At 39.5% G+C, this 18,786-nt stretch overlaps 3 protein-coding genes and 1 non-coding gene across 6 annotated transcripts; 2 read left to right on the forward strand and 2 right to left on the reverse strand.

Moving 5' to 3' along the window:
* Window positions 1-227: 227 nt before the first annotated feature.
* On the reverse strand, window positions 228-9,698 carry LOC116327299 (phospholipase B-like 1). 2 transcript variants are annotated; one of them, XM_039616004.1, is made up of 11 exons: window positions 9,202-9,698; window positions 8,481-8,583; window positions 8,154-8,237; window positions 7,333-7,474; window positions 7,099-7,245; window positions 6,614-6,758; window positions 3,698-3,898; window positions 2,691-2,831; window positions 2,422-2,607; window positions 2,165-2,271; window positions 228-874 (listed from the first exon to the last, which is right to left on the reverse strand). In XM_039616004.1, the coding sequence occupies exons 1-11, from the start codon at window positions 9,305-9,307 to the stop codon at window positions 698-700; spliced, it is 1,539 nt and encodes a 512-aa protein (XP_039471938.1). In that variant the 5' UTR covers window positions 9,308-9,698; the 3' UTR covers window positions 228-697. The 2 variants fall into 2 exon arrangements, with proteins under 2 accessions (XP_039471938.1, XP_031604703.1); XM_031748843.2 differs by having other exon boundaries at window positions 8,481-8,703.
* trnar-ccu lies at window positions 9,473-9,545 on the reverse strand. Its single transcript has one exon. It is a non-coding gene; the product is annotated as a tRNA-Arg (tRNA).
* Window positions 9,699-9,934: 236 nt separating the features above from the next.
* cby1 (chibby homolog 1 (Drosophila)) lies at window positions 9,935-13,356 on the forward strand. Of its 2 annotated transcripts, none has more exons than XM_031748844.2 (5): window positions 9,935-10,060; window positions 10,283-10,381; window positions 10,513-10,618; window positions 10,751-10,863; window positions 12,949-13,356. In XM_031748844.2, the coding sequence occupies exons 1-5, from the start codon at window positions 10,055-10,057 to the stop codon at window positions 13,027-13,029; spliced, it is 405 nt and encodes a 134-aa protein (XP_031604704.1). In that variant the 5' UTR covers window positions 9,935-10,054; the 3' UTR covers window positions 13,030-13,356. The 2 variants fall into 2 exon arrangements, with proteins under 2 accessions (XP_031604704.1, XP_039471939.1); XM_039616005.1 differs by having other exon boundaries at window positions 9,937-10,020.
* Window positions 13,357-14,165: 809 nt separating this feature from the next.
* Window positions 14,166-18,511, forward strand: pdap1a (pdgfa associated protein 1a). Its single transcript, XM_031748849.2, has 6 exons — window positions 14,166-14,344; window positions 15,215-15,297; window positions 15,384-15,458; window positions 15,846-15,970; window positions 16,058-16,209; window positions 16,817-18,511. Exons 1-6 carry the CDS (start codon window positions 14,332-14,334, stop codon window positions 16,849-16,851), a joined length of 483 nt encoding a protein of 160 aa, XP_031604709.1. The 5' UTR covers window positions 14,166-14,331; the 3' UTR covers window positions 16,852-18,511.
* The last annotated feature ends 275 nt before the right edge of the window (window positions 18,512-18,786 follow it).

The following is an 18,786-nucleotide window of genomic DNA, read 5'->3' on the forward strand; positions in this document are numbered from 1 at the left end:
GAAAAATCTTATTTGTTATGCAGTCAAATGTTGTTTAAAAATTGTTACTTGAGGTTTTTATTATTATTATTATTTTCCCCATAGATACTATACATGGCAGTCAAATGTAATCATCATACCGGAGTATTTTTCTCTTTTTGTCAACCAGGTCAGAAACGTGAACCTTTTGTGAATATTTTATTTTGAAAATAGCATCTTTTCCTTTCATATTTTGCACAAAACAGTTGTAGTTTTTGTGAATTTTATTTCTGTTTATATAGACAAAATGCACCACACCACAGGCTATAATTTAATTTAGTGCAGTTAATATAAATGCAAACTTCGATCATTTTCTTCCACAATGTGCAAACCTGAGTAGATACGGCATAGAGTTGAACTCAAAAACAGTATTGTAATTATAATAAATATAAAATGAACAGGATTTTCCTGATGATTTAAATCCAAACGTCTGTGGAAACTTTACACACCTCACTGCATCTAGTGGCAGGTGTTCAGTATACTTTTGATCAGTTTTAGTTGTTGTTTGTTTTTAAATGGATGCTTAAATTATTAATAAAAAACCACCAACATTGGCAAAATAATGAAGTTTTTTCTCTCTGTTTAGCTGCACCAACAGGATGTTAAGTGTTGTGACACAGGATTTGTGAATTTGAACACAGTTGCACATGGACGCATGGCATCTTCCATCTCCGTGCTCTTATGGCTTGCCCAGCACGGGCCTCATGGTGATAAAGGGAAAGCTGTACGTGTGGGGGAGTCCCTGATGAATCGTGAAGTTAAAGGACTGCCATGAAAATGGGCGCAGACCCCCCTGCGTCGTGGGGCCATTTATTGCCTCGGCAACCAGCTGGAGCGCCATCTGGTAGTCCGTCACCTGTACAGAAATGAGGAGGGAACAGGAACATGTGAAAGAAAGGTAATTTAATGCTTCTAAGCAAATCTTGTTGCTTCATTTGCAAAACTGGCTTCAACCAGTGCACAATTTAACTTAAAATGAATTGAACAGACATCTACACATAATTAATGTGAATGGATCTTATTAATTTTGGAGAGTCTTTTCATATTTTGCCAGCAGCAAATATGTTTTTTCACTTCATCTGGGAAATATCTAACAGAGAGATTAGCAACAGCTTTTGCACACACATTCACAGATATTAGAATGGGAGGGTGATAACCTAGCCTTTATTCTAACACCACTAGGTGACATGACTAATATCACCTGGTGGTATATCTTGTTTGGGGCATCTATATTTGGACACTAGATTTACATTTCGGTTTTATCGTCGCCATATTAGCACTGTGGATCACAGACAGTAGTCTAAATAAAAGATAGACTCACTGATTTGTGCAAGGCATTTCGGTTGTTTGTGACCATATTTGACCTAGTCTGATTAACAAGGTGCAAGGTTTGTAATTCACTCTGATATAAAAATGATAGCTAGCTTTAGCAAGTGAAAAAGACAGGCGTAAAACAAAAGGTTGTTATTGGAGGAGCTCTTACTGCAGAGTGTTTTTATTGCAAACAAATAGGGAACAGTTGATGGCAGATCAGACTGAGAATTTGAGGGCAAAGCTTGATCGTATGGTAGCAACTTGTCAATCACAGGTTAGACACACCCTAAAACACACTTTAATGTACAGAATCAACATCTTGCTCTATGAAAAAAAACTTACGACCAGCAACTGAGACCATAAATATATTCATAATATATAAAACATTAATTCCTGTTGGTCATTAAAAAGAATGTGAGGTTTTTCCAGACTCAAGGCTACTTTCATCTTATGTATACAGTCTAGCTTGAAGGCTAATTAGCTCACTGACATTAACATTTAGCTTAAAGCACCACTTTGCCTGAGTCGCAAAGCTACAGTCTTTCTAAACAAACACAATATATACTGGAAACAGTAAAGTGTAATTAAATGTTGAGAGTGTAACTGAAATAGTTAAACAAATAATGAAGCAAGTAAAGAGAAAAACTGCAGCTTAAAAAAGTGGGAATATAAAGGGCATGTGACAGTGATGACTCATTAACCAAAGGTTAATGTCATTAAATACACAACCAAAACACATGCTGTACTTTGGATTTTGCTTTTATCCTTACACTGTGATACGAGTAACAGATCTCAGAGCTGATTCTGGCCTAATGTGCTGGTGTCCTCTGACCTTAGTATCGTAGCAGCCCCCTGGCCGTGGCCTCCTTGGTCTCAGGTCGTTACGGCAGCAGATGGTTTTGCAGGGATGGCCCTTTGAGTAGGGATCTTTCTTGTAGTCTGAAACAGAAGCAGTCTGATGTTTAGTCATGCTGCTTTCACTCTGACGGGAACAAAAATATCCTGGGCTATTTGTGTTTTCTGTGAAGTGCTTTGAGCTCCAGAGCGGACATACAGCGCGAGGAACAATAACTCTGTTGTTTCACCTACTGTTGTATCTCATCATGCGTTTGAGGGAGATGAGGTCGGACACCTTCGCCTGGTCCCTGCGGAGGATTTTAGCTCGGGGACAGAGATCATAGGAGAAGTCTTCCCCGTATCTCTTCCACATCACACTGTACCCACTCAGGTTGTAGATTTCAGCATGAAATGGTATATTGTATGACGGCCAATAACCTGTTAAATGGAGCACACTGGAGGCGGAGGTCACTCAGAAATCAACAACAGCAGTAATCACACAGATACAGGTGGTTTCTTACCTCTGCGCAACGCCCGAGTCTGATCAGAGTGCATGACTTTCCCAGGAATCTGCTCTACAACAGTCAGAGCTCCATCCCTGATGCTTTTACTCAGAGAAATCCTGCTCAGGTCCACCACCATGTACTGGCTGTTATATGTGCCTGAAATACAGACGGGTACATCCACTCTTTCCTGTCCCATGGACACTTGGATTTTGTGTGTGAACAAATATTGGAGGGATCTTGTGAGACGTGGTAAAACTACAGCTTGGACCTTTAACAACATCATCATAACAAAACACAAAATAAAACAGACTAAAAAAAACCCTAAGCTTTGCTACAAAAGCTTTATTTACCTTTACTTACTAAAGACTAATACTGAAAGTCACATAGTCGGCCTAACTCATGTTGCTGCATGTTAGCTATCCTACTGGAAAATTAATGCTTACATGTACGGTCTTGCATGTACCTGAGGGATTTGGATATAGAGAGGGACCACATAAACTTTTGGCTTATTAGATACATATTTGCACATGCTATAAAAACCTAAAACATAACCTGAACTGAATGAAATGACATCACGATCTGCAGGTCACTGCAATAGCCTGGCAGGATGGTGAATTTGAGCGCCAATTCTTCTGTGTGATAAAAGGCTGTCAGTCTCAAGAACACCCTGTCCTGTTCTCTCCTCTGCCCTCCATAGCAACGTGACGTGAAAGATCAAAGCAGCCTTCCCAATTAACACACACAAGCATTGTGTAATTGAGAAGGACGCTGTGTTTGAGAGACTGCTAAATCTCTATGGACATGTGTCCTGTGAATTTTTGCATTGCCAGCATTACGTCTCAAAGCCAGAAGGCAGGGCAATAACAGCATGCATTAGTGCAAACTACTGGGTCCATATTCTTGATTATGTTATCTTAAAAAAGTGATTTGATTGCTGTTTTCCACTTTTGCTTACTTTGGTTTTGAATGAAGCCTCAAAACTCAATTACCGCTTGCCTTAATTGACATCACTGAGATCTCACCTGAGTTGTATCTGGAGAAAACCTGCGCCCACTCCTCTCCGGTGTGCGCCAGACCGTTAGCCAGTCGGACCCTCTGCCAGGCCAGCAGGCTGTGAGGGCTGAGCTGAGAGAACAGAGACGCATTGAAGACGCCGATGGAGGTCTGAGTCATCAGGAGGCCGCTCCCAAGGAGGTAAAAGTCATCCAGAGACATCAGGAAGCCTGGAGAAAGAGAACACGCAGCAGGTTTTTTTTTTTTTTTTGACAGTCAGCAAAGGGGTTGGGGTCAAGGAGCAAGAAAACAATGTTGTGATGAGATCATCTGCAAATCACAACATGCTTAACTTGTATTTATTAGCAAATGAGATAAGTATCTTTAACTCAACCAGTTATTTTCAGTAGATTTTTTAAAGCTATTTTTAAGGTATTACAGCAATATTAATTTGTTATTAAAATATATAAAGTCAAATGAAACGATCCTCCTTGTCTTGTTATTTTCATTTATATAGCACACATAAAAAAAGGGCAACAGAGCTTTTAGTTGCTCCTTCATGTGGACCTCTGATTATGTGCTAATGAACTCTGGAAGGAGATGCAGGCTCCTGTTGTGCAATAATAAATATTAATTTGTTTCTCTGCCAGTTAAGCTGATAAATGAACAGCTCATGTGGGACAGACAGATAAGCAGAGAGGTTTTGCTGTAACTGCATTTTTAAAATCATTTATCTGCTAATTTATTCTGAGGTCTGTGTTTATTAAAGTGTGGCCTAATCCAAGGCGATTTTCTCCTATCATGACAATAAAGTAATCTTGACTTGTCTCAAATGACTGCGTGCTTCCTGGAAGGATTTGTACACAGCAATAAAAATGATGTCCCAGTTTCTTTTAGCAAGTCTTTAACGTCTTTTAGCACAGGCGTTTTCAGTTTTCTTGTCTGCAACTTTATTGTTTTGGTTCACCCAGGAAGCAGTTTTTAGCATATAAAATCTGAAAACCCAGTATGCAGTATAGTATCTGGACTCAACAACAGCCACACAGCGTTTGTGACCAGCTGGTGAATATGGGTCATCAGTCAGTCCATTAAAAGCATTATTTTATAGTTTGTGTATGCTCCTATAATGCCACATTTTTTCCCCAGTAGTGGATGTCACAGCAAATGTGCAATGCTAAAAGAAACTGCAAAACTCCCAAGAGATACATCACAAACTCTACAGGCCTCACTTACCATGTTAAATATTAAAATTAAGCACAGTGCAATTAACAAAAGGCTGAACAAGCATGGCTTTTTTGGAAGGATTTCTGGAAATGAGCCTCTTCTCTCCAAAAGAACACTGGAGCACGCCTCAATCTGCAAAGTTGTAGCTAAACAAGCCACAAGACCTCTGGAACAATGACCTTTGGACAGACGAGATCAGCGTGGAGATATCTGACCATTGTGTGCAGCGTTACATTTGCTGAAAACCAAACACAGCATATCAGCACAAACACCTCATACCAACTGTCAACACTGCGGTGGCGGGGTGATGATCTGAGACCTTTGTGGTCACCGAGTCAAGCAGGAACTTCTCTGTATGCCAAAGTATTCTAGAGTCAAATGTGAGGACATCTGTCCGATAGCTAAAGCTTGACTCAAAATGGTTCATGCAACATGTCAACAATCCCACACACAGCAACAAATCTACAACAGAATGGCTAAAAAAAGGAAAAAATGAAAGTTCATAGACCCAGGCAAAGTGACTGAAGGCTGTGGCGGGACCTCAGGAGAGCTGTGCATTAATGAACGCCCACAAACCTCAATACACTGAAGAACCTTGTAAAGAACAGTGGGTTGAAGTTCCTTCACAGTGATGTGAGAGTCTGTTAAAGTCATACAGAAAACAATTATTTCAAGTTATTGCTGCTAAAGGTGCTTCTACAAGTAGTTTTTCACAGCACTTCATGCTATGCTGTGAAAACTTTATTTTCATGTGACTGTATGACTTTTGTTAAAGATATCAATATCACGCTCATGAATAACAAGTACCAGAAGTGTTATCAGCATTCCTCTTCTGATTGCGTGTATTATAATAATTTCAAGTTTCGACTTGTCATACTACTTTTATGATAACACCAGGTAGAATTACTCTATACTACTCTGTATTCTATACATGAAAAGGAAATCCAACTCCTGCACTAGAAGTGCTACTGCCTCTTCTGCTGGTGGTGTTATTAACAATAAAAGCCAGATGTCTCTGAATATTTCCACCACTGAGACCGCTCAGCATCTCTTCTTGTTCTCATGGCACTGACCTGCAGTGCATGATGAATCCTCAGTACTGTCAGAGGGGAAGCAGCTTAGGAAGGCCACAGGGGGTGCACGTCACCTCTGCTGACCCCATTGTATTTCATCTCTTTGTTTCAATATAGTGAGGTGATATCCTTGGCCTGCTGCTCTCTAAATATAGTGCTTTAAAACCACTTATGTCCTGATAGCACTGGAGTCCACAAGAGGATTTTTTTATGGCCTGGTCCACGTGACAAATCTTTAGCCACAAAATTTCTCAGTCTCCTCTAACTCTACAGTGAGGGGAGTGTAGCTCTGTTTGAGCGTGTGCACAAACACACGCTGGATTCAGTGTTTTCTTATTACTGCCTAAGCTGCATGCTTTGCAGGAGAATTGTGTCGAGTAGGAAATGTTCATTGGGGATTTGGGTTAATTCCTGGATGTCAGTGTTCATATTTTCCCTTGTGGATTAAGGATAAGAAGTTCACCTCACCTCGGAGCTTTTGCAAGAAAGAAGTGAAGTCTGTTCTTTGAAAATCCCTCTTCTTCTGCAAATCGATCTTTTTTTTCCAAAGTTACTCGAGACACATTGGTTATTTGAGTATATTTATGCATATAAGTGTGCAGTTGTGCAGCTTTTATAGTGTATGCGATGTAGTGGGAGTGTGTGTACCAGGGTAGCTGCTGAACGACATCTTTCCAGTGGCTACGTGTGTGTCAGACACCTTGAAGTCCCAGTGTTTATAGATCCGCATGGTGGCTGCATAAGTATACCAGCTAGAGTGGCCGACTAGCAGGTTCTCAAAGCCTGGAAGAACCTGAGACACAGAGAAGAGAGAGAAAGAGAAACATCTATATTTTTTAAAAGAAACAACATACCATCACTGAATCATAAAAGAAAGAGTTTAAAGTGGATGCAACTTTATTAAGACACATTAAAGGGGTCTTAATAAAAATCCAGTAACACACATCCATTTGAACTTTGTCTTTGTTCCATAGATTGGTGTACGTGGAAGAGGAAATAAGCCCCTTGCAATGGCCTTTTACACTCATTTAAAAGAAGAAAACCCTGCTCACAGAGGCCAATAAAAGCAGTTAGGTTTGTGTTGAGGTTTTCCCAAGGGCTCCCTCACTTGAGCCAAATGAGCTTGGCCTAACCTTTATGAGAGCTGTGCAGTGGCCCATTCCAGGCATCCTGAAAGCGCCGGACCCTGCGGAGGAGTTGGAGCGAGGTGTCAGAGCTGGGACTAGATCCAAGAGGTCACCGACACCATTTAGAAACTGGACCGTGAACGCTGATAGAGGCTGCGCAGGAGGGAAAGAGCAAGTGGCAAGAGATCCATGAAATGACTGTGACAACTCTCTCACAACCACAAACACACACATACACACCTCCCTGTGTTTGCTTTTGGCCCACAGTGCAGCTCCTGCGTGGAGTCCATCCAGCTGAGCCAGGATCAGTCCCATATACCTCCACAAGGGGTCACTGTTTCTCCTGAGCTTCACCTGCTCTCTGGCCCACTGGTCTTGTTTGCTGGGGTTAATTCAAATGGTGCAGTTTTACATCACTCTAACAATCAATAGGTGCATAAATATAATTTGTAAATTCTGTATAGACAGTTGACAGTTATGAGGCACTATCATAGAATGTATATAAAAGATGGACGTATATGTCCGCTGCCTAAATGAGTCTTGTAAAGCCTTCAACTAAACTTTGCGATCTTTGGTGTTTTGCTGTCTTGAACCCAGGTGTGATGGGTAAGGTGTAAATATGACAGAGAACCGACGCATACCAATGCATGCTTTAAATTTACACAGCTGTGAAGAAGTATTTGACTTTCATAACAATGACCACATCACCAGAATTTATCCAGTAAGACTTAAGACTGAGCCTATAAACTTAGTGTTTCCTGAGGTCACAGATTAAGTGAGCATTAAGATAATTTCTTTTTGCCAACAGGAGAGTCACCTCCTGCAGGCTATTAAAAGCAGAGAAGGGTTGAATCACTTACCTTAGAGACTGACTTTTGAAACCTTGAAGCTACACCCATCTTTTATATACACTCTGTGCACAATACTGGTTAACCCAGCCTCTGAAAAAGCATCTTGAAGGCAATGGAAAACAAAGAGAAACCCCTATAAATCCAGTATTAGACATGGGATTACTCTTAGTTTAATCCATGGCTTTGATTTTATATAATTTAACACTGTACCTCAAAAAGTTTTTCAAGGGCTCCAGAACCTTTTCATCCTTGATCAGCTGAGGGTACATGTTGGAGTAATGACTGAACATCTGTCTGCAACGGAAGGAGAACAAGCAGTGAGGGATTAGCCCACATAAAAGTATTCTGCATGTTACAGGCAGAGTTAGCAGCTACACCTAATAAGAAATGTAATCAAACTGTAACGAACTGAAGTTGACCTGTATCTGCATTATGTGTTGGACTGAATTGCTGCCACATGATTGGCTCACTGGAAAATTGCATGAAAAGTGCTCATTGAGTGTATTTTCATGCTTGCACTTTGCCTGTGCCGCTCACCCAGCAGTGAGGTAACCTTCCAGGTAGCCAGCCAAGAAGAAGGTGGTCTCATCTTCCTGAGTGACTTCTCCATAGCCTGCATTGATCTCCAGGACGCCCCATCCTGAGAGGAGCAGAGTGTCATTGAAGTACCCATACGCTCCCCCCTCGGTCTCCATCAACCCCTCCTTCAGGATCACACTTTTCTGGGCAGCATCCCAGTGCACAGTGGCCTCTTGGAGTTCTACCATTGTAGGAGGATGGGTTACATGCTTGAAGTTAGATAACACACATTATGTAAGATAATGTCATGACACAGATAGAATAATTACAACAAAAGCTACATTTTTCGGTGCTTTCTCATGTGCTACTATTTTCTGTCAAATGAATACTCATTGTATATTAATATTATAAGGACGCTAACACAATGTTGTGTTAGTGTCCTTGCTCGAATCAATACACAAGCATATTTTTTAAACTTACATTTGTTGACATAAGTGTTACAAAAACATTTTAAAAAGAAAAGATGTGCTTAAATGCATTTAAATGGTTATGGTATTTCGAGTTGCATGTTCAAATCATGTTAAATTTTAAAACTGTAAAATTTAGACCGGAGAGAACAAAGTAACGGTCCATTAAAGAAGTGCTGTAAAGCGGTAAAGATACTTTGTGTTTAGCGGAGTTATAGGGATATAAAATTGGTTCCCGCCGTGTACAGACACGCCACAGTAAGGTTACTCACGGTAAGTTTGGAGCTTCACGTTCGCTCTTCTGAATTCATCCGTGGATTTTACGGATGCAGCTAAAGTGCTCAGCAGTATGCAGAGTGCCATTCTGCGCTTATCCATGTCAGGCGAGGAAGTCCCGTGTTCTGCTTGCCTCTCGCCTAGTTAGGCACACATATTCTTCAAACGTATTAAGATTGATCTGTGAAGATTTTCTTCCACAGACAACGAAGCACTTAAATGACTTCTTTGAAGGCTAAGGTGCTTATGCGATAGCGAAAAGGAGAACACCCCAGATGGGACTCGAACCCACAATCCCTGGCTTAGGAGGCCAGTGCCTTATCCATTAGGCCACTGGGGCGGCGTATACAGTGGGGCGGGGTCACTGTTTTTCAACTCCACGCGTGACCTACTGAACTAGTGTTTGCTTTATCTGTACTTTTTTTTACATTACCATTATCTGCATTGTGTTGTTCATAATAGTCAATTTAATGTATGGAGTTATTTTTTTTAATTATTTGAGCTTATCCGAATAAAATATTAAAGCGTCGTACCGCAAAGACGGTAAAAGATCACCATGGTGATGCTCCGTTACACGGGTTGTTCCATTATCATTCAGAAACAGGAAGATCTTATTAAACTATGAATACGATGCCCCACAAAAAGCTGTAAAACGGTGGATTAAATTTTAGTTTCTTTAAAGGTATTATGGTGGACAATTTTTTCCCGAATAGTTTGTGCGAAAGTCGTGTAATGTTTCAGGATTGCCTACTTTGGACAAATGGAAAATTCGCACTTGCGCAGTGGCAAGCATGTTCTGAGAGAAACGGATACAGGTCACCACTTTAAGAACTTAAATAAATACTCTGTATGGAGGTAAATATGTTAGTTGTATATTTAAATTGAAACAGCATTAGCTGAATAATCTGAAAGTCAGGGGATAATTTCATTAAATTGTGAGATATGAGTGATTCAAACAGCTAGCCGCCTAGCATTAATTTGGTCGTGCAGCGCTAGCGTCGGTAAACACAGTGAGAAGCTAGGCGAAGCTAGCTTTATCTTAAAATTTGTAATTCCCACTCGCCGTCTCTGATACAGGACCTTAAAAGATCACTGAGGATGCCTCTGTTTGGAAACACATTTAGTCCTAAAAAGATTCCTCCACGTAAATCCGCCTCCTTGTCCAGCCTCCACACGGTGAGTTAATGAGTTTTACCATCATTCACAAACTGGAAACACTAGTTATAGAGCACGTTTAGGGTGGTTAATCTGCATAACATCTTGAGAGATAGCATTCACCGTAATTTATACCTTTTTATCTTTTTTAGTTGGATCGTTCAACTCGAGAAATAGAGCTGGGCCTTGAGTATGGACCTCCTGTGATGAACATTGGAGGTCAGGTCTTGAAATTTGAAGAGGGACAGTGGATTACAGGTAATGGGTTTTCTGAATAATTACCTTTTAGTCCTGTGTGTTTGTGTGTGTGTGTGTGTTTTTTATCAACGTCTGCCTCCCTGTGGCCAACACAGCATAAACTCTGTTTTTTTTTCTCCTTTGTGAAACCAGAATCTGGTGGAAATGTGTCTAATAGGGAAGTTCAGCGGCTTAAGAAAAGAAATATCCAGCTGGAGGAGGAAAATAACGTATTAAAACTAAAGATTGAACTTCTCCTGGATATGGTAAGACCAAATGTAAATACATTGTGAGTAACATTAAGGATGCAATATGAGGCTCTGAGGTAGGAAAGTTTTTTTTGCCTCCTCTGGAAAGCTGTTATAACTGCATAATACTGCTTTTTGTAGGCTGCAAATTATATTTAAGTTATATATGTAATTACCAGTTCATTCAATTATATAACCCGGTTTGTCGCAAAATAGGTCCCAGTCTGTTTCAATGTTTCCTACACATACACCATGTATATAGTTCCACTCACACATGTACAGTTAAGCCCATAATTATTCATACCCCTGGCAAATTTTGACTTAAAGTTACTTTTACTCAACTAGCAAGTTATTTTTTGACTGGAAATGACACAGGTGTCTCACAAAAGATAATAAGATGATGTACAAGATGCATCATTGTGGAAAAAAATATTTCTCAGCTTTTATTTACATTTGAGCAAAAAGTATCATGTCCAGAATTATTCATACCCTTTACAAACTGTCACAGTCTCTGGGAAAATCCAAAGTTCCATACCATTCCAAATAGTCAAAGCTGTTCTAAAGCATCCTAATTACCCTGATTAATTGGAAATAGCTGTTTTGATCAACTCAACAGGTGAAAAACAGCAGCTCTCTGCAGGTGGTCTGTGGACATTCATGGCTAAGACAAAGGAACTCAGTGAGGACCTGCAGCTGTGCATTGTGGCTGCTCACAAGTGAGGAATGGGCTACAAGGCCATATCCAAATGTTTTCAAGTTCCAGTGGCTACAGTGCAAAGTATTATTAAAAAATACAAGATGTTCTGCACTGTGGAAAATCTCAGAGGACGTTGTCGGAGCTCAAAAGTGAAACCTGTGTTGGCCAGGAGAATAGTGAGAGAGGTGAAAAAGAATCCAAGGATCACCACCAAGGCCATTCTGGTGAATCTGGGCTCTGCTGGTGGCAATGTCTCAAGGCAGACAGTCCAATGGACACTGTTGGGTTCCACGGATGCAGACCAAGGAAAACGCCACTTCTCCAGGCACTTCTAAGGCATGCCAAAGCTCATTTGGCCTTTGCAAATGCTCATCTGGACAAAGAAGAAGGTTTCTGGTCTTCAGTGTTATGGTCAGATGAAACAAAAATTGAATTATTTGGTCACAATGATGTTGCCTTCATTTGGCATAAAATGGAGAAGCCTTCAACCCAAAGAACACCATCCCCACTGTCAAACATGGTGGTGGGAACCTAATGCTTTGGGGGTGTTTTTTAGCCAATGGACCATGGAACCTAATCACAGTAAACAGCACCATGAAAAAAGAGCAATACATGAAGATTCTCAACATCAGGCAGTCTGCAGAAAAACTTGGCCTTGGGAACCAGTGGACATTTTAGCATGACAATGACCCAAAACATACAGCAACCGTGGTGAAGAAATGGTTAGCAGACAACAACATTAACGTTTTGCAGTGGCCTAGCCAGAGTCCTGACTTGAATCCAATTGGGAATCTGTGGAGGGAGCTAAAGATCAGGGTGATGGCAAGAAGACCCTCCAACCTGAAAGATTTGGAGCTCATTGCTAAAGATGAATGGGCAAAAATGCCTGTGGAGACATGCAAAAAGCTGGTCTGCAATTATAGGAAGCGTTTGATTGCTGTAATAGCCAATAAAGGATTTTTTCTATTGATTATTGAGAAGGGTATGAATAATTCTGGACATGATACTTTTTGCTAAAATATAAATAAAACCTGAGAAATATTTTTTTCCACAATGATGCCTCTTGTACATCGTCTTATTATCTTTGGGGAGACACCTGTGTCATTTCTGCTCAAAAAAAGAACTTGCTGGTTGAACAAAAGTAACTTTAAGTCAAAATTCGGCAGGGGTATGAATAATTATGGGCTTAACTGTATATATATATACACTGCTTTTTATTATATTCTATTTATTTATTTATTTATTTTCCACCTTCGATGTATATTGGTTTCTCTTTTTCTTACTTTAGCACCTTTGTGGTCCAGCTACCCAATTTCGCTGTGCAAGAAACTGCACAATGACAATAAAAAGCTCTAAGTCTAAGTCTCTAAGTCTCTAAATAGTAATCTTTAATCTTTTCCTTCAAGTTGACCGAGACTACGGTAGAGTATCACCTGATGGAGAAAGAAGTGGAAGAAGTCAAGACTCAACATCGAAGGAAAAAGTGACAGATCTGATCTAGTGCCTCCATTGAATAAAGTGTTTTCTTCCAAGGAAACATTTTTTGTATCTATAGATAACAGGACAAAAGTAAAAATATCATCCATTTTCCTCACAATGAGGATTCTTGTGTTACATCTCACTCTTTATTTTCCATTTACTGTATGTGTTCTGTTTTTAATTTGTTGAGTTATTCCACCTTAAAAACCTTCTTTGGTCAATACACAGCCTATTTTCTATGCTTTGTACATTTGTATGTGATGTAAAACCTGCTTTTTAATTTTAATTTTTTCTATTTTCTTTTTGGATTAAAAGTAAACTATTGACAAAAGGCATTTCTTTCTTTTTGTTTGACTTTTGGTTTTTAGAAAATAACATTTGTGAATTGTTGGATTCATAGAAGCTCTAAAAATATACAGTAACACATTACAAAGAAAAAAATAAGAAAAGTAAGGCTTCATTCACTATTTTGGCTTTTCATTCAGCTCCACATAGTATAAGAGCAATAATCTCATATACAGTATGCCTTCCATATAGTTACTGAGTAACTTTTGTCACTGTAACTTTTGTGTGGTCAGAATTATTTACAGCTTTAATACATAGCATACAGGGCTTCTCTTTTTGTACATTGTTTTCTTTTATTTAGCTCACAAACAGAATAAAAACATGCTTTTGAAACAGGCTCAAACCCGTGAAAGGAAAAGGGAAACTGGAGGCATTACATTTAATTCTTTTATTAGTAGTAGTGCATAAACCTGCACAAACTCTGAGGCTGTATCTGTCTTCAATTTCAGCATCTCCTTCCCAACCGACCAATAAAGCTTGATTTATTTGTGAATTATGCTATGTTGTTCAGTCAGTCATAGGAGTTTATTCAGCACTGTCTAAAGGTTTTGTTTACTACAGTCATAGGTAGAGAAAATAAAGACAACAATGCCAAAACTATCAGTTTATCTACCAAAATGCATTTCTAAAAACTTGGATTCAAATAATCAAATACATAATTATGATTTTATTTATTTATCCATTATTATATTATTAAACAGAAAAGCGTTACATGCAACTTTTATGAATGATGTAACTCTCTTTATCCAATTGGTCAATCCCACGTTTCAATCATGCAGTGCAGCTCATAGTCCCAACTGCGCATGCGTACGTCTCCGCGAGCGAAAGAGGCGTCTGCCAATAGCGGGAGAGACGAAGTACTTTTTATTCTTTTCATCTAGCACTTTAAATCACCGGCGTTTCGAGTGAACTGTTGTATTATTCTTTGACGTTGTGGTGGACTTTTATAGACCTCACCTATAACAATGCCTCGTGGTGGTAAGTATTAAAACGAAAATTCACATAATGTGCCTCTTTTTGTGAGTACATTTTAGCTAGCGGATCATTAGCCCTTTGAATTCACACATGCTTAGCATGTTTAGCATGCTACATAGTTAGCATAATGTAATTTGCCGGTAAGAACGGTTTATTAAAGGCATCGGAAACGTACCGATATCCAATTATTTATTTGTTTTCACGTGAGCTCAGATGACGACTTGGTGTTAACTTAAACCTGAATAGTATTTGATTTTTTGTTTTGCTTTTGGTTGCTTGCTTTCAACCGCTAATACCATGCGCAGAGAAGACCGCATCCGGGTCATTTTACATACATAATCAGTTATAGAAATTTCTATTTGGACGTTGTCTTCGTACAAGTTTACTGTCACAAATATATGATCAAACTATTCGGGCTTTTTTTTGTCGGTACATCCTTCTAACAGTCATCGGCTGTCAGATTTGCCGGTGAGGGGAGCTGGCCCTCTATAAACGTCAGTGTGACTCATCGGCGCTCACAGTATCTTCTCTTCACGCAGCAGCCTGTGTGGATTTCTGAAGTCAATTTGTGAATTGTGTCATCAGCCAAAGATAGCTTTGGGCACTTGTTCTCAAATATAGGGCTACATAGTTAGAGAGGACCATCATTTTCATAGTTGTTTCTACTCAGTGATTAACTTTGCAGGTTACTTATAAGTTCTCTCCTCTGCTCCAAGTGTTAATTTGTTAATTCTGTTCATCTGGATGCAGTATTTTCAGTAGGAGCAAGCTTTTGTCATTTATTCAAGCGACTTGTTTAATGGAGGAGAGTATACGTATGTTGCTAATAGATGCAGTCTTTTTGCTACTGACAGCTTAAAAATTGTCTTGCAGGGAAAAAGGGCCACAAAGGCCGCGGGAAGCAGTTCAGCAACCCTGAAGAGATTGATCGGCAGATGAGAGCCCAGCGAGAGCTGGTGAGTGAAAGTTTTGGGTTTTTTTTGTAACAAATATGTGATTACCTTAAAATACATTAAGTATGACTGTATGTGCATTTTAACAGGAAGAAAATGGTGGTGCAGAGAAAGAGGGCTCTTCAGAGTCTGAGGAGGAGAGCAGCAGCGACGACGAGTCTGAGGTGAATGGGTTATTAATTTGTCAGTGTGTGAATATGTGTGTGTTTGTGTGAGAACCTGAAAATGCATCTTTTTTGTTTTTCACTGAATGCTTACTCTGTCAGCAGCACCATTTAGACAATTATTCCTTTTCCTTAGTCTGTGCGTGTTTCAACAGGGCACAGATCTGAACTGACCAACAGTCACACACAGATATGTTGTATACATTTGGCACCACACCATAAATAACATGATGGACCAAGAAATGTCTTTATGGGAAAACAACTGCATCCAAATGATTCATTACAACTACAGCAGTATGCGATTGTTGAAGGTAGCTTGTGAAGAGATTTTGATGCAAGCCCTGTCATAGTGATTGGTGTTATAAAGGTTTTTCTTTCTTTATGTAGGTTAGAAAGAGGAGTGGAGTGGAGGGGCTTATTGAGATTGAGAATCCCAATCGTGTTGCTCAGAAGAGCAAAAAGGTAGCTGAAATAGACGTCAGCGCTCCCAGAGAGCTTTCTCGCAGGGAGAGGTGGGTGTCAAACAAAAGATGTTTTGGTTTGTGTTTCATACCTTTTCAAGGGGACTAAATATTACTATCTTAATGTATCTTTTTCAGGGAAGAGATAGAAAAGCAGAAATCAAAAGAGCGCTACATGAAACTTCATCTTGAAGGTAAGACCGAGCAGGCCAGAGCTGATCTCGCCAGACTGGCTATCATCAAGAAACAGAGGGAGGAGGCTGCCAAGAAGCGAGAAGAACTCAGGAAAGGTGAGGAAGAGTGAAAATTGTGCAGTGTGGAAAAAGTATACACCTTGCTGCTCATTTAAATAGCTGCTTAAAAAATGTTATTTCTGAAAATGTACTTGAGTACACAGAACCACAGATTTATCCAAGATTTATTTCAAACTACATCTCTAAAAGTTTGTAGCGCGATAGATAACCATCTATCTGTCTGCAGCAGAGTGACTGCATCACGCTTGTTTCTGTGGCTTTTATATTGTGAGTAATGGAGAGCTGCAACACAAAAGCTTCAGAACATGATTCAACTTACCCTCTCTGGCTTGGGGCTTTAAGAGGATTTGAGATTTATTTGTACAGGGGAAAAAAAAAAAAAACCTTTCTGTGTACACAAAGTGTTGCACTGCCAGAGGATACAAATGCATTTTTCTGAAATGAGGCAGGAGAGGAACTTCTAAGAAAGCGCCAGGATGTCAGATGTTTGCAAGGCTTGCTGCTTTAGTGTGCCGTTCTCATAATTACAATAACCAGCAGGAGACTTTATGACTCAGTGTTTGGATGAGTTTTATGGAAATGTTTAGCACTTTGAAACTCAAAGCTTTGCGCTATTTTCTTTTTTTTGGTCATTTTTCATCAGAGAAAGAAGCAGAAGAAGCCAAAGCAAAGCGCTAGTCCTCCACCTGAAAGCTTCGCCATGTACTTCACTCTCAGAGGGATGGAGGGAGAAGCAGAGGAGAACGGGGAGGGGACCATTATGGGTAGTGTCAGATCAGGACTGCTCTTAAACTCCTGTACCTCATTTTAAATCAGAAGTTCGTGGGGCTTCCACGGCAAGAGAAAACAGGTGGAGCAAAACAAGATGAAGAGAAATGCAACATTTGGAATGCCTCCAGTTTTCTTTAAAACTCCTTCAATATTCCACAGGAGACAATCGCAGGTTTTCCAAGTGCTTCACAGCCTCTTCATTGTTCCACACCTACCAGGTTTTTAATTCAAAAGCTGCTGAAGTTATTTGCATTCCTTTTGATTTGTGCATTTTTTTAAACAAGATTACCTAATAGAAGTTTACTGGTCATGTAAAATTGAACATCCATGAGGATTTCTTTGGTGCTTTACTTTTTCTCCAGTTTCAACTGTTTTGTTGCGACAGGAGAAGGAAAGAACATTATTAAACACATGAACTGATATAGGAAATACACTCTGGACTTTACTACTTTGTTCTAGGTTTAAAATGGTATGCTGCAGCTCAGTTATCAGAAATCAGTTGAGTTGATATTTTGCATAAAGTTTTCTCATTCTTCTCACTCCATTAGAGTAAAATCAAAATTTTCAGACACCGTTGTCCCATTTTTCAGTTTGCCATTGATATGAAAACACATTTTTAATTGGAAATTTACAGAGTGGAAATAATTGGCTGTTGTCTCCACCAAGGCAAGGCACTATATCATTATTTGGTTCATCTTGTGGCCCGTGATTGTTGTCATTACTTTCTTACCTTCAGTCAACTTACTGACATTTTTTTTTGGGGGGGGGGGGTGATGTATCTGTGTTTAAAAGTTTAATCTGAAACATACTAAGTATTTTTGGCCTTGCGCTGTTTCTAGTGAGAGCTTCTGTATTTCTGTAGCAGAGTTTGTCTTTTGTCGCCTTGTTAAAGTTTACATGAGACCAGCTCACTGTTTTTTCCTTCTGTAATTAAAGTAATACAGTTAACATACACGTACGTTCTTAGGTACATTACCAGTCAGCAGTAATGCACTTATATACATAAGCACCACTAAAAACAGCTTCCAGATGATGGCTCTCACAGCGCAAACAAAAATCGAATGTTATTAACTTCACAAAGAGAGGATTTTCTGCAGGGCAGCTGAAATGTTTAGACTTAACAGGTGAACATAATAAATTGGTAAGTTGTTATGTGGTGCATTGAAAATTGTATTGAACAGAATTATGGTGTTTGCTACGATGTTCACTGAACAAACTGTTGAAATCATGAGGTGTAAGAGATGTTTTTCCTCATGTATTTGAAGTGATTTGAAACAATAAACTGATCAGCTGGGTTGCTGCATCTAATTTAAACTGCAAGCATTGGACTGTTTCATCTGCTCACCTAACACAGTAAAACATGTTGGATTCTGATAAACAGAGTAACTTGGATTGACCTGAAAGTAATAGTGCACTTGTGCCAGATGCCAAACTATGTCCAGTTCTGTGAAAACATCTTGAGCCACTCCTAATTCAAAATGTATATATAATATTAGAGAAATGGGTGCAGTGATTAAATAATGTACAAAAATAAATGCAATAAATGAGGCAAAAACAGTGTATACAATTCTAACGAGCTTGAAAAACAGTATTTGGGATGAGTGCCTTCATTCTTCAACACATCCTGAACTCTCAGGCACCTTTCATGTCATTTCTTTAAGTAGTCTTCAGGAATATTTCTCAATGTTTCTTGAAGGACATTCAAAGGTCTTCTTTGTTCTGTTCTCTGTTAAGATGATCCCACACTACATTAATAATGTTGAGGTCTGGACTCTGCGGTGACCAATCCATGCCTGATAGTGCTCCATTGTCTGTGTGTTTGGGATCACTGTCATACCGAAA

The sequence above is a fragment of the Oreochromis aureus genome, linkage group 8 (assembly GCF_013358895.1).
Source record: "Oreochromis aureus strain Israel breed Guangdong linkage group 8, ZZ_aureus, whole genome shotgun sequence".
NCBI lineage: Eukaryota > Metazoa > Chordata > Actinopteri > Cichliformes > Cichlidae > Oreochromis > Oreochromis aureus.